Here is a 16114-nt window from a genome sequence, read left to right as displayed (position 1 = left end):
GATGCATATTAGTGCACCTATTTTGTAAAGTGTTACCCCCCTTCTTTTTTTCTTTTTTTTTATAATCACACAAATTGCTACAAATTGCAATTGCTCAATTGACTGTGAGAGAGGCTAAACATACGTTTCTCTGTTTATTACACAAGTGCCACTCATATTTACAGTGTTTACTGGCAGGGACACTTTGCATTGTTTAGGTTCTCATCAATTATGGACCAAGCGCTGCTAATCACAGTTCCCATGTGGTGCGTGACAATGTGTCCCATTTATTCCTTATTGTGTTTCAGCTATCAAAGAATGTCCTCACTTCGCTTTCCAAAAACATTAAATGCAGTTAATGAGATAAACATGATTACCAATAAATCTTCTGGGATTTTGACCTTGCTACAATGGCTAAGCTTCTTAACTGCGGGTGTTTTGACCCCGTTCCCCTGCTTTTTGAATGTCTGGTTCCTGATTCCATGAAATTAGTGAATGGCTTGGCTCTTGCTATAACTTTTACCAGGAACTGAGCCTTTCTGGTCTGGTCAAAAAGCTTTGAAAATCATTATATTTAAATGTGTAAGGTATTATAGGTCATAAGGGGACACAGATCACTATTTACACAGTGTCAAAGATTGAGACTGAAGCCATTGTAGATCTGCTCACATGCGACTGAATCCTCTTTTCAGTGTCCATAGCTCTCGAGTAGAGATCATGATGGTCAGAGTGGCTATCATCCTATTTTTACTCTTCCCTCTCCTGTGTGGTTTATTCGTATTTACTTCCCCTACAGCAGATCAAATTTACTGCATTTCACAACAGTGTTACCTAAGTTGTGTTTGTTAACTGTTTTAAAAACATGAACTCTGGCTTTGAGGAATTAATGTTTCAAGACTCATTCCCCAGTATTCAGACTGGTTTAGCCATATGGGGTTTTCAGTGATTTATTCTTAAATGAAAACTTTAAAAGTTTGAGGTTGGAAAGATATTTTAATGTTTCTGAAAGAAGTATCTTATATGATATCTCCTAGTATCAAGACCAATTTATTTGATCAGAAATATAGTAAAAACAGTAATATTGTGAAATATTATTTCAATTTAAAATGATTGTTTTCTATTTTAATGTATTTTAAAACATAATTTATTCATGTGATGCAAAGCAAAACATTTTAGCAGCCATGATTCAGTCTTCAGTGTCACATGACTGATTTGCTGCTAAAGAAACATTTCTTATTATCAATGATTAAAACAGTTCTGTTACTTAATATTTTTGTGAAAAAAATAACTCTTTTGTAAAATATGTTACTGTGTCTTTTGATTAATTTAATGTATCAAAATTAAAATAATGCTAAATAAAAGTAGGCCTATATATTTTTAAAGAAAAACTATTGCAATGAAAGATCAAAATGTTTTTTCTTCTGTTAAATCTGGCTTGTAAGACTCTGGCTTCATTACACAAACTGACATTTTCAATTAGCATCTACAGCCAATTGCTAATTAACACAGCCGTGGGTGGCTGGGTCTCAGAGTGGTCATTTAGCATACACAAGGATCTTTGACCAGCAATAGGGAGCCATTGTTCATGTTCTCTGACAGGACATAAAATAAAAATAAAAAAGAAAAGAAAAAGAAAATCACCTTTAATATAGTCTACGAACAATTTATAGTTTTTTCTGTTTTTATTTTTCATATTTGTATAAAATTCACAGTTTAAGTGATTTATTGAGAACAAAATGGCATAAATATGCCAGAAATATGACATTGAAGAAAAAAAATTAACAAATGCAAAACTATGGAGTAAAATACATTTAATAAAAAGGACTTCTGAAGCACTTCAGCCCATTGGTCACTAGTCTACAAAAAACAACTAAACAATAACAAACCCACAATATTCACTTGATGTTGCACTCTGACTATATTTGACCCTGCTGAAAAATGTAACATTATCATCAGCCTCTCAGTGCAGTCGAGAAAAAGACAGCCGTGTCAGTTTAATGACCATACATGCCTTGAGTGAAATAAAAAGCGCATCATTTGAGGCTCGTTCACACCAAGAATGATAACTATAACTATACTATCATCCACTCCATATCAGTGGACGATTTAGTCCTGTTTATTCTAAGCGCACACTGCAGTTATGTCATCTGTCACTTTAAATGCTCCAGCTCTTTAAAGTTTGGTGAATTCTGATTGGCTGTAATTTTTTTAATCGTTCATCAGCTGCAGTCTAGCAATAAATTTTTTTCTGTGCCATTATCGACTCTCGACCTTTAGAAATATCTTCATCATTATCCATATAGTTATTGTCCTTCGTGTTAACAGGCTTTTAAAGTCCCTGTAAAGTCAAAATTAAGTATGTGTTCTGAGTTTGTCACACCACAGAAAAAATATGCTATTAACCACCCAGCCAAATTTAAATGATAAAAAAGCTGGCAAGTACATAAAATAAGCTATCAAAATCTTGAAAAAAAATGAGCATTATTCTCTGCTCTCAAACGCTGGGGGCATGCGCTGAGGGCTGCGCGTCCGCTGGCTGTGCTGAAACCACGCCGATGAAGGACGATGAAGGTCGAGGCGGGAGATAGGCGTTTTAGCCCCATTCACAGTGGATTATCAGTGAATCCCAGTTGTCTCCGACGAAAGTTTATAAAAATATCCCGTGTAAAATGAACACTGCAGATGCGGGTGTTGGCGGTGATCCTCAGCTCTCCATCAAGGTTGGCTCTTCACAAAATTAATCCACCTCTTCTTGATGTGATTGTTTTTAGGAAAATCAAACGAAGACACTGATCTGTTTTGTACATGATCGCATACAGGGAGTAGCCTACGCATTTCATGTCTAAGGCATAGCTAGCTAACAAACTGTATGCTGTAGTAACTAACAGTACTGACCCTAACTTGCGATTGAGCGCCAAACAGATTCAAACGTGCTCTATTGTTAGAGGACGGGCCATCCTCAGTGGCCTCAGTGGCCCCGTTTTAGCCCCGCCCAAGAAATCAGGAACATAGCAATGGTGAAAAACTGTCGCTCTAAAAAACGGTCTAACTCCACAATTCAGTACTTCACAGGTCTTTGTAATATGTTCTAGCAATACTTTTCTAACATTTATAATGTGTTTAGAATTTCTTTTTCGATTTGTCTTTACAGGGACTTTAACGTGTATCCATAGCAAATACCCAGAGTTGATGCATTCTGCAAAATAAATAAACCATACATTTTGTATCTGTTTGGATTTTGCCTCACCTGAGAACTTGTATTGGCTATAAAAATGGCCTGTAGGCTATTTTTTTTCTTCTTATTATTATTATATTAATGATGCTTAAGAGTGTCTTCCTTCTAAGCACTGGGTTTACTATAGATGATTTGGTGCAATTCAGTGATCCCCTCAAAATATTACACAATAATATACAACAAAACAAGACAAGAGAAAAGAAAAGTAATGTATACACAATGGAAACAAATCTCTATAAGTAGATCACATTAGTGGTGCTAAAGGATATTTTACACTTTTTACCAGAACTAATCTATACTTTTTGTGAAGCTGTTATTGTTATTCATGTTCTCCTTTATGCTGTTGTTATTGTCGTTGAGGCGCAGGTCTTGCTGTTTCCTAAGGCCGTGAGGCATTACATTCTTCTGTACAAATAGTTTCTGGAGGAACCAGTCACTGATGCTCAAAGGGAAGTAGCTGCAGATGAAGTACATGAGCGTTAAACCCGTCCCGGCGTAGTATCGTGCCTGAGGTTGAGGAGAGAGGAGTGCGTCCACAATGGTGTTGATGACAGGACTCAGATCTTCATTAGCTGTTTTTGCGTAACTCTGAAAGAGTTCCTTGGTCTCCAGCATATATTCTTCCCCATATTCTTCAAGAAGGCTTGGTGGCAAGTTCTGGATCAGGTTCTTGTACTCTTTCTCCCAGTACTCTGTGTTACTGCTCTGCCCTGCAAGGTAAGAAAAAGAGCAGAAAGCATGATGTAACAGGCTAACAAAGGTGGGGGACATGGAAAAATCCACCCTGAACAGACTGGAGACATAGAAGGGAATGTAAACAGAGGTCTGGGGAAACTTTATTAAGTTATTTAAATTGTATTTCTAGACCTTCATTTGGCTGGACTATCTGTTCAGTGGGTGTGAAAAAGAGGACTCAAAACCTGATGGATCCTTCAGATGTGAATATACAGCTAAAATGAGAACTTTTTCCTCTCAAGATGTGATAAATATCTGATGGGGCAATTCACTAGGAAAAAGCAGCGCTGTCTTAATTTAATTAGTTTGTTTTGTTATGTTGTGTCCGATATCAACACAAAGAGGAATACGTTTAGAAATGGAAGAAAATAATATCTACAAACCAGTTCATTCAATACTGTAGATGTTAAAAAGGTGGTTGGTGATTGAACAGTGTGTGTTTTACAATAAAGGAATGCCTAATTTGATCAAATTACAACCACTGTGATGAGACTGCAAAGAATGGCAATATACAAACAAGTGAATCATCACACTGGAGGCATACAGTGCGTGTAACTCGATTTCACATTGTAAAAATGTTAATCACCTGTCTTAAAGGAAGAGGGTAAGATAGTGGAGACTTTGACACCCCATGGCTCCAGCTCATGACGAAGTGTGTTGATAAAAAGATTCAGGGCAGCTTTTGAAGCCCCGTACGACGCCAAACAAGGGAAGGGATGCTCACCTGCAGGATTACAAAGAGAAAGAATGATTATATGACACAGATATCTTAATGACAACTTACAGCACTGCACATCCTTGAACATTTTAATAAGTATGATTTAGTTAGCGCATTACTGTTTAACCCAGCATTATTGTTTTTTTTTTTTGTTTTTTTTTTTTTTGTCTGTTAAATTGGCAGAGAGCCGGTGCAATGATGGAATTTATGGGATGTACTCCAAAGGTTGTAGGGTTTTTTTTTTTTATTATTATTATTTTTTTAGGGGGATTGTCATTCATTGTTGGTGTAATAAAGATCTGTATTGAACCTGGGAAGCCTGTGGAGGTTAACTGCAGTTTGTGACTGTTTATAAAACATGTGGTTTTGCCTCAAGCCTTTGACATATGAAAGAGCTTGACAGTAGGCCTCCTGTAAGTCCTCAGAGGGAATGACTGTTCATCTCTATTGAGACAGTAGCATCTGCTGCCCATGACATCTAAACCATTTTGTTTCCTTCAGCAGTGAGACTGCACTGATGGAGACATCTTTATTTAAAAGGGCTCTGCGCCAATGTTTACGGAGAACTCAACGGTGTCCTGCGCCAAGCTGTTACTCATACTATCACACTGTTTTGGCACAATGGAGGTAAACAAATGGAGAAAAAATATGGGGAGTCAGGAAAAGCTAAAAAAATATGCTGATTTCTCCTGCTGACTGAATTCTAGCATGAGCTTAAGCAGAGAGTTGCTCTCTGTTGAGATTGTTAGTGGACACTTGAGAAGAAAAGAAAACAGGTGGGTTATAGTTTGGGCTTGAAATAGTGTTTGGTGATGAAGCCAGATGGACGGCATAAAATAAACATCTGATGGACAGAGATACATTTATAAGCACTGGCAGCTTTATGTGCATGGCAGAGAGAGAGAGCGAGGGGGACTCCTAATTAGATTTAGCACTGAAACAAGAACCTAAAAACACTCATAAACATGTCATCATATGTATAATTTAATTTACTCTTTATTTTCTTTCTCTTTTATTAGCGGTGAAGTCTGTGTCGGGTAACTTGATATGTGTATAAGTGCATTAACTACACTGGTTCTCACATGTATGTATATCTGTACCTGAAGGGCTGGAGATTGTCACAATCCGGCCTTTAGCCTGTCTGAGAAGGGGCAGGAAGGTTCTGGTGACATGGAGCGTTCCAAAGAAGTTGACTTCCATGCATCCTCTGTAGTTGGACATGAGGGAGAGCTCAGCATCCCCAACATTCACACACAATCCAGCGTTATTTACAAGCCCCCACAAATCTGGAGGAAAAAAAATCATGCCAGAATTTTATTCATGTAAAAATGATGAAAATACAAAGGTCGAAAAACCTTTTTTTAACACAATATTCAAAGGCTCCCCAAAAATGCTTGCTTTAAAACTTATTAACAGAAACTGTGAGTATTGAAATATTTGATAAATTAAACACGATTAATTTTCTGTTTTTTTTTTTAAATAATTTTAATTTGTATTGAAGATTATTTTTTAAGTATTTGGTTTTACTTTATTTTGATGGTCCCTTTAACACACTGTTGACTATAAGTAATGATGCACCTACATGTCTACTAACTCTCATTAGAGTGTTAGTAGACTGGTAGGGTTAGGTTTAGAATAAGTTGACATATGCTTGCAAAGTAACTTATAGTCAGTAGAATGTCTGTTGTTGGGGAACCATCCCAATAAAATGTTAGCAGATATTAAGCAGACCGTCTAATAATCTATTAACTGCTAGTTGACCTAAAGGTACAAAGTAACTTATAGTTAACAGAATGTTCAAAAGGGACCATCAAAATAAAGTGTTAACAAATATTTATAATACTTTTTTAATTTAAATACTTTTAATCTATCTTGTGAACCACTTGGACGGTTTGCATGCTGAGAACCATCAGTCTAAAGGGCTCTAAGGTTACTGGAGGAACACTGCAAGAGTGTCATCCATTGTGTTGGTCATCACCTCATAAAAACACCCACATTGCTCTGTCAGTGTTTTATAGCTGGTTTAAGTATGTTTATTCAGAGATAATAGTTATATTCACTCCCATCCTAAATTAGGGAAATTATTAGCAGAATAAGGAAACCACTGCCTTAACACAGAAGGGAAAGAAGCAGGGAGAATAAAGAAGAAAGGAAGCCTGAAACAGTTAGTTAAAAACAATTCACTCTTAGAAATAAAGATTCTTTATTGGGATGATTTTATGAAGATCATTTGACATTCATGGAACCATTCTATTGTACTAAAGGTTCTTTGTAAAAAATCTTCTTAGGGGAACCAAAAATGGAATCAAATTGTTTTCCATGCCTGGGAAAACTAGCCTGGGTTTCCCGATTCTGCCTTGCCGCAACGCGATTTAATTCGCTCTGCTCGGCAGTCTGGATACCATGAACCAAATTTTCCCCTGAAAAAGGGAACCAATCACAGAACGGGGAGGGAGCACAGGCGCATTTGATAGACGTACAGGCGCATTTGTAGCACCCAATAATACGGCTCTGGGCATTCGTAAACCACGCCTCAAATACGAGAAATTGAATGTGTTTTCCAGACCACGTTTCATTCTCAATGATATGTGGTCTGGCGTTAGCCAGGCTATGGGAAAACCTTCTTTTTAGGAAACTTTGTGTAAACAAGAATCTTCAAAAATGTTAGCATTTGAATATGTCCCCACTTTTGCCTGCTCAGCATCTAAATTGTGGAGGGTAAAATATTTTCTATGCCCCACCCAGGTTTTGAGAAAGGAAGCATGGAAAAATAGTTACTTTTTTCTTTTGGTCCAGAAGCCATATGCTGCTGTGGTGTGTGATGTTTGAAAATAAAATAGCCCCTTGATGTACTGCCAAATTACGCACCCCCCTTCCACCCCATCCCCTCCTATTCCCAACACTTTCTCTACACATTCTTTTTTAAGCTCAGAGAAAGAAAAAAAACATGCTCACACACTATACACATGTACACCCAACTATGCTGAATCGCTTGTAAAATAAACAAACGTTGGACCACAGAGCACGAATGAATTGATTTATTTGACCTACTTTAAAGGTTAATTCGATGAGGTGTTTTGTTGATAGCATAGTTTCAAGATTGGGTTCAATAGAAATGTTAATGAAAACCACAAGCTGGTTAAAATTTATTAGGGGTAACCAAAACCCCATTGGCAGTTATAAATATAACATTCTTACAGGAGTATTTTAGGTTCACTGTGTTCAAACATGTGGGTGTGAGATTATGTGTGTGTGTATTTTCTGGCAGAGTGTGAAAGTAAATCCTCACCTCTCATGCCAAGTTTGGCCTTGGTGTCGAGGAGGGCTTGTTGTACCTGCTGAGGCTGGGTGATGTCTACCTGCAGGAGGGTAAGGCGTGATGAACAGACTCTGCGCAAGTGATTGGCTCCCTCCCCATCCAGGTTCAATACGGTAGCGAACACTTCAAACCCCATTGCATCTAACCGCTTTGCTGTAGCGTTACCAAACCCTGAATCACAGCCTGCAAAGAAAGGGGAGGTTAACATGAATGTTCTGCCAATATATTAGACATCAAAACACTAACTACTTCTAAATACTCACATTTTGGCAATATTTGACAGTAATTACTCTTATATGGCATGCTATGCAACACCAAAGCAACATTGCTATTACCATAATAGCTGTTTTGGATGCATCATTTAGAACACTTCAGCCAATGTCAGAAACCTTTCTTACGTTAAAAAAACGATCGAAAGCTAGGCACGAAACACCATCAGCACTGGTGAGATCTGGTAATCTCACTTCTATGACCTCTGAACATCAATAAAGTTCAACAAAACAAAAGCACAATTACATAAACTCTTCATCCCACATCAAGTTGCATGACAGTGTGACGCATCAATCTCTGAAACATGACTCTTATCTCTTTACAAAATTACACAACTGAAAGAGATAGTAAAGTTGGTGTCCTTGAAAGGTTTGAGGACAATGCCTTTACCGTCCCAAGGGAGATTGTGGTTTTAGAGCTGAATTACTAAAATGTTAAAATGCATGGTCATGGTTGGTATCTGGGATGCACACACATTTACAGAAATGGTGGCAGAGAACGACAACTTTATGATCTTTATGAGGGTCATTTGAGTACGGATATGGACTTTCTTTTCATTTGTATCCCTGATGTGCAAATTGTTCTTGGAAATGAACGGCAGTACACTACAGATTATGTAAATAAAAGTGACATGAATATATACACAGACATGAATGAATGAATTTCTATAATCTTTGTTATTTTACAATTGATTATTTGGAATTCTGTTTCCATCCAAAACAACTTATTCCATTCTTTATCCTTTTTGTTTGGCAGGCAAGTAATTCCCCTGATTCCCCCTGTAGTTGTAAAGCTACGAAATAATAATAATAAATCAAAAATAATAAAACTGATGCATGTTAAGGAAAAAAAAGTAGAATGACTCAAGTGTATTAGAGGTCAGTGGCCTCACTTTTCACTTCGAATTTGTGAATGTGTTGGCAAACAATTATACACCAGTTATGATAACAGCAGTTACACAAAACCCCAATCTCACCATCTGCATTTTATCTCAAGGTCCTCTGAGGACACACACATATATCTGTCAGTGCACTAGCTGGGCGCTTTCTTTGTCAGTGTGTTATCGGTCAACAAAATATTCCTCACTAAACATGCAAGCCTGCAGAAGGGAAGGTCTTGGGATGGGAGAGTTAAAAATCCATAAATCAAGACTAACATACTTTATTATGTTTATTATGATTATTAATAATAATAAATTATGCAACTTCAGGTCTATCTTGCATTATAACTGTTTATTATCACTCTATTGTCGTCACTTAAATTAAACGTGGATGATCTTCTTTTTAATTATTGCCATTACACAGATAAGTTATTCCCAGCCAGGTGGACGTGTTCTCCAGCAAGTAGTACTTAAGAAGGCTCTGGGAAATTCTAATTCTGGTCATTCTAATTCTGTGGTAATGCTGTGGGAACTACATGGAAAAAATATATACTTTCCATTTGAAATAAATGAGTGAAAGTGAAAAAGAGGATCACACAGGGAAATCTGTGTATTGGTTCTGAAAGTTTTTTTTTCCCAACTAAAGTCAGATCTGCTGTCAAAGGCATCCGAATAAGCACCAGTGGGAAGAGAAGAGAGAGCGCAGACGACAGACCCAACAGACCCAACATCCACAGAGACAGGCGTGATCTTCACTTGCAGTAATTGCAACGGAACTATGAATGAAAGGTTTTTCAAGAATCAGGCTCCACTGCCACAGCAGACGCTGTAACTTACCAAATGCCTAGAGACCGCAAGGTACAGATTCCTTTGTCTTTCGAGACAGATGGATGCCAATGTAAAATGATGATATATAGTGAGAGAGGTCAGACTGCACTTCATTTGTGCATCTGTGCCAAGTAAATCCTCTCTGAACTCTAGTCCCACGATGCCACACTTAAACCTTGCTTATCCATTTAACCTCTTCACCTGGCTTGGACATCTAAGCATAGCGGGAATGCCATAGGTGCCCCTCCCCTACATTTTTCCCCAAATATGTTCAGTGTACTGTTATGTAACATTGATATGGGTATTATTAGGCACCTTGGGTCGAGCATATCTCATCCCATGCTCAATTGTTCTGCATTCTGGAGGGACATTGGGTAAGGAAAAGACCTGCCAGAGCCCTGATGAGCCACATCTGATTTCCCACACACAAAGGGTTTGGAGGACAGTCGGTACTGCGACACTTAATGTCTGAATGTCATTAAACACAAAACACTAAATATCAAAGCAAGTAGCATCTGCAAACGAACAATACTAGACTTAAACAGAAAAAATATATATATATTTAAAAAAAGATTTGACAACCAGAAATAATCTAAATAGTTTTTTTTTTATTTAGCTATTAATAATAATAAAATGTCTAATATATTTAAGATAATTAAAATTACATCTATATATTTCAAAGTGTAGCGTAAGTGTCTAAACAATATTTGGGACCAAGATGAATGCATCTTTGGCCCCACTCGCTTGTGATTTCACGTGCATATAGGGGCTAGCTCTGAATGATGTGGGATTAATAGTGCTTCCTCCTGCTGTCCTCAGCATGTGAACACAATGAATGTGTCTCATGCCACCTGATCAGATTTCCTCACTGCCCTTCATAACACATGCAGACTAATGTCACCTGGTACTTAGTAGTCCATATAGAGATCCGGATTGACGTCATGCATTTCACTAGTTGATCCTGACAAAAAAAAAATCTCCATATCTCAAGTCGGGAGAGTCAAAATAAATCAGTTCTGGCAGGTCACGTTAGTCAAGCTCTCATTAGCTGACACTCAGCTGATTAACGTCTACCTATAAGAATTAGATGTCTATCACTGTATGTATATAAAAGCTCCTAACAGCAGCTACGTGCGTTTCTCAGGAGATCATTACCCTCCCCCATCCCCAGCTCCTCCTCTCACCCAGTCAGGATTGGGTATGTTGTACTTTAAAATGTTTAATGAATTATATCAATGTTGGTTCTGTTCTGTTACCCTATCCATGCTAGGTTACATGGATACACAGGGAGTTCTCGCCCAGAACAGAACCATACCACCGATCCTAACTGCATGCTAATTGTCAATCGTATTAAACAATAGTGGTCCTGACAGAAGTAATAATTAAGAGTCAAGATTGCAGAAGTTTACATTCTGGTTCTTGAACATAGCTGGTGATTAACATGTAGGCCACATGGTGTACTGGCCTTACAGTCTATAGACGTTTTTTCCAGCTTGACTCTAGCCAGACTAATGGCTTTAGGTTGCTTAGTCAGCCAATTCTGTAACCTTAACCCCCTGTCTCACAGCAATTCAAGTCCTGAATGTGCCTTTCAGCTGGCTTTGTAAGAGGTTTACAGGTTTTCCACTTTCACTTGGTTTTTGGCATGCGAGTGACTTACAGCTTTGAGAACGGTAATTTAAGAAAATATGCTGATCAAAATTACTCAAAAGTACTGTATATTGATATGCTAGCTCTGGTACAAAAGACAAAAGAAACAAAAACAAGAAAATGATGAAAACTAAAATCAAGTGGCGTGCTCTGTGCCAAACTCAGAAGCTCACGCTGGTTGTGTGTGCATGTATTAAAGCAAGCAATGAAATAGGTTGACTGAGTTGATGGTTACCATGCCAATAGACGACAGACAGCTTTGGGGGATTTAAGGAACCCATATGAGTTATTTCTGAGAAACCCATGTCCATCAAATGATTATAAGCTTCCTTGGAGTAACTGATTGAACTTAACAGCTTGCCCTTTTAAGTGTATAACAGACATGCCAGTTAGTTTGCAATGACAGCTCATGGAGAAAAACTTGACAAGTCAAAAAGTAAGTAACATCACTATCAAAAAAAGAAAAAGAAAAACTCCCATTTGGAACTCTGTCCCTCAGAACATCAGAGAACTCACCACATACTCTCTATTCAAAAAACATCTGAAAAACTGGATCATAACACATCAGACACGTGAGCATTAATAAGACTAGGTATCGTCACTTAATCCAACGGTACTGCGACCTGTGTCTATGCTGGGTCAGTGTGTAGTATAATTTTTATAAATTGGTATCAATTTTAACAATGTCTATTATAGCAAGTGTGTACACTGTATTTATTAGGACTGAAGAAATATATCTGTTTTGCGGCTTTTTATATTTGTATTGTTCATTGTAATCTTTTATTGTTGTTCATTTTAGGTAGACAATTTTAAGATCTGTCCAGGGACAACAGATGAAAAATAGCCTTTTGGCTAATTCTGGTGCATTTACAGTAATGTCAATTAATGTACATTGTCTCTGTCAAATAACTAACTAAATAAAATAAAAATTTAGCTGTTTGCACACCTGCCAAACATTCACATAAATTTTACATTTTCATTCTGAATGTCCAGGCTAATGCTATAATATGCAGGTGTAGTGTGATAGTTATTTTTCATACATACATATACAGTAGTGCATGAGTTACTCAATCTATCCAGGGTTCATGTACTGTTCTTGTGCTTACACCTCCCAGTTTTATAAAAAAAATGTGGTTTGCCATATGAATAGTAAGCAAAAAAGTTAGCGAGAAAATGTTTGTAAAGTAGGTGTTTAGAGCTGCTTTGGGCTTTAAAGGATAACATATTTCTGAACAGTAAAGGTACGTGCTCAAATAAAGTACAACATGGCTACTGAAGAAGTTCATGATCCAGATTAAGAGGAGTTCTAAAACTGCTTAACAGTAAAAAAAAAATCATCACATAATTACCTTTATTCCTCAAGGTCTGAGCCAGGAATTACACAGTGTTGTTGAGATTCTTTTTAAGAGCTGCTTTGAGCTATAGTATAATTTTCTATCTTCCATGCCTAAAACTAACCCCCACATAAAACTTTATTCATTTGTAGGGTATTATTTTAAACATTGTTTTTATGTTTATAAAGATATTTTCTCTTTGGGACAGTGCCTGTGTGTGCCTAAACAGTGCCTAAACCTGTATGACATGAGTATGAGAAAATCATGACATCATTTTTGGGTGAACTATCCCTTTAAAGCAATACACTCAATACAACTACAGAAGTCTCCAAAGAGCACTTAAAGAAACAGTGCATAAAGGTGCAGATGGAGAAATACAGCTATAATTTGAAAATGAGTTGAGTGTAAACCACCAGGTACAACACGGCAGCTCTTTGATTTGATTTATGGCTTACACTGCATTTATGTCAAGATCATTTAACTTAGGATCAGATTTGCTCAGCCAATTAAGAAAAAGCCAAATCACCTTATAGTACTCTCATCCAGCAGGGAACAATTGAGGTTAACACACAACACGTACAAAGTACAACACAATCAGAACGTACCTTACAAATACCGCTCAAACTTGGCATACCTTGAATAGAAAGGCACATGACCAATATCATTTGATCCATACCACATGTTTTCCTCATTGCCATAAAATATGGGTCAATACAGTTAGTGATTAATTATCACACTGAGCTAAACATTAGATTCTCTTCAGCTTGATATGATCTAGAGAAAGTTGTTATACAAACATAGTACAGGGTGTTCTGGATCAGGACCAAGTCTGTATTCAAAAAGCATAACATGTTCTGACAAGGGGGGTACAGAACTGCGACTCATTCAGTCATACAGGTGGAAAATGTTCAAACTTTACCTCTAAAAGTTACTGAATCACCAAATAGAGAAACAACAGCAATCATAATAATAATTGTGGCAAATTTGCAGAAAAAACCTCACCCAGCATGACCTACATTTCCCAGCTGTTTGTACAATCTGTGCTAATCAATTCACGTGCATTTCAGGTCAATACATAATGATCCTTCCAGTCAGCCATGAATCACAAAAAGAAAACAAAACTGTCATCAAGCACTGCATATAAACACAGTCCGAACAATGACAAACACGGTCACACAGTTTATTCTGTGATTTAGTTTCAGTTCGGTCCTTTTTGTTTCTGTTCTTACCTGTGATGAAGACTGCCTTGCCCTCAACTGGCAGGGAAGGTTTGGGGGTGGCCCACGTAAAGTACAGCCAGCAGGACACACAGAGGACCAACCTTGCCAGCACAGCGGGCATGCAGAGGGCACACATTCTCTCCACCAGCAGAGTGGCACCCAGCCATGCCACCACTGAGGGCATGGCACCGATATGGAATGCCAGAAACTTCTTCACAGCTCCACCAACAAAGATTAACATTACTCCGAAGTAAATCCAGAAAGACACTGAACAGTCTTCCATTGTACTAGAGGTGAAAATGCTTTGCACTCTCTCCTTGCTTCTTTTTTCTTTTTCTTTATTTCTGTCTCTCTTTTACTGATACTGGCACCTTTCCCTCTTTTTCTCTCTCTCTCTCCCTCTTCCTCTCCCTCTCACTCACTTTGTCACTGTCTCTTTCTCAAGTGGGATCACACTTACAAATGAGCAACCATGTGCCTGCTCGGTTCCCTACAATCTCAAGCTCTCACACATCTCACACGTTCCAACTCAGAGTAGGCGAGTAAGAGCTAGTGAGCAGATTTGTCTGACTGCATGTGTGTATATATAGTGTACTCTCCAGGAGAGGGGAGGGACTATGCTCAAGCAGATGTAATCAAAGCCCAATAGGCAAAGCTTCACAACCCCCCATACCCCCAACATGCATATGTTTGTCTTCTTTCCAACAAACATGTGATCTGTTTCTCTGTTTTACTAATTTCTCTGGCTTCAACAATCAATTGTGAAAACTTTCTTCTGCAAGTTACTGGAATTGTGAGTGAGAAGCGAGAAGTCTTTTTTTAATACTGCTAAATGGGGACCTTACACAATTTGAGCTGCTCTGAGACGGTGTGTACTGCAAAAATTAAAACTCACTTGACTTGAATTACAGGTGTCAGTGAGACACTGTGACTTTCCCTTTGTGGCTGGTTGTACAACATACGTTGTGCTTCGTTATGTGCACGTGTGGTGAATGTCTTTCCTCTGTGATTAATACACATTAATACACCTTTGGTGTGTTTTGGCATCAGTGTATATATGTGTTATCAACCCGACAGGTCTAATTTGCTGGTCCTTTCAAAGTTACATTAAACAAAATTTTATTCACGGGAACATACAAAAGTAAGCAAAACCAGGACAAAAAGTGCTGCTGTCAAATTTAAAAAAAAAAGGTGTTTGTATGTGTGCAATGAGGCTCTCATTTACAGGGTCTTTATTTTTTTCTTTTTTTCTTAATGCATGTTTTGCATGTCTTCACAAACATATGATAAAAAGTCCAAGAAGATACATGTAATATCAACAAAACATTTGAAATATTAAAGATCATATATACATATTAATCTCCTTTTGGTGACACCTGTATATTCATGCTTCCCCTGAGCACACATTGAGAGCTGTATAACAAAGATACCAAGAGTACTATAAATCCTAAGAGCAATAATCTGAGCTTTACATTGCGAAAAGGTGAAGCATCAAAGAATAAGTAATGAGGAACCGAGGGAGGAAGGGGGGCACACGGTGGATGTGAGGCACCTAACAGACAATGACCTCATTCCCTCATCAGGTGTTATTTCATCCTGCACCTCTTGTCATTATTACTCTATGTCATTTACACACATCTTTCTTTAAAACGTGTATGAAGTAGATTCTCTGTTTGTTTCTTTTCATATCTCCTTTTTTAAAATTGTATCCCTCCCTCGGCAGCTATTCATGCTGAGTTTGTCTAACTACTGTACACATGACAGTACAGTACACAACAAGAAATTACACAGCTCCTCCTTCACCCAGCTCAGACAAAACAAACTCCAAACCCCATTATTCACCTCTAAGCCTTAATAGTAGTTAAAACGTTTTTTGGACATAATTTCTTTGGTGCTGTGTTGGACACATTGTTCCTTGGCCTTGAGGTGAATGACCTTTAGAGGTC

The 16114-nt window shown here is 37.8% G+C and overlaps 1 protein-coding gene across 1 annotated transcript; it reads right to left on the bottom strand.

Annotated features, from left to right (window-relative positions):
• Positions 1–1642: 1642 nt before the first annotated feature.
• On the bottom strand, positions 1643–14715 carry hsd11b2 (hydroxysteroid (11-beta) dehydrogenase 2). Its single transcript, XM_039688608.2, has 5 exons — positions 14178–14715; positions 7957–8169; positions 5768–5953; positions 4536–4673; positions 1643–3924 (listed from the first exon to the last, which is right to left on the bottom strand). Exons 1-5 carry the CDS (start codon positions 14449–14451, stop codon positions 3503–3505), a joined length of 1233 nt encoding a protein of 410 aa, XP_039544542.2. The 5' UTR covers positions 14452–14715; the 3' UTR covers positions 1643–3502.
• Positions 14716–16114: the final 1399 nt, after the last annotated feature.

The sequence above is a fragment of the Pimephales promelas genome, chromosome 1, assembly GCF_988280905.1.
Source record: "Pimephales promelas chromosome 1, fPimPro1.hap1.1, whole genome shotgun sequence".
Classification (NCBI taxonomy): Eukaryota; Metazoa; Chordata; class Actinopteri; order Cypriniformes; family Leuciscidae; genus Pimephales; species Pimephales promelas.
The sequence above is the reverse complement of the archived record's forward strand: the minus strand, read 5'-3'. Positions and strand labels throughout refer to the sequence as shown.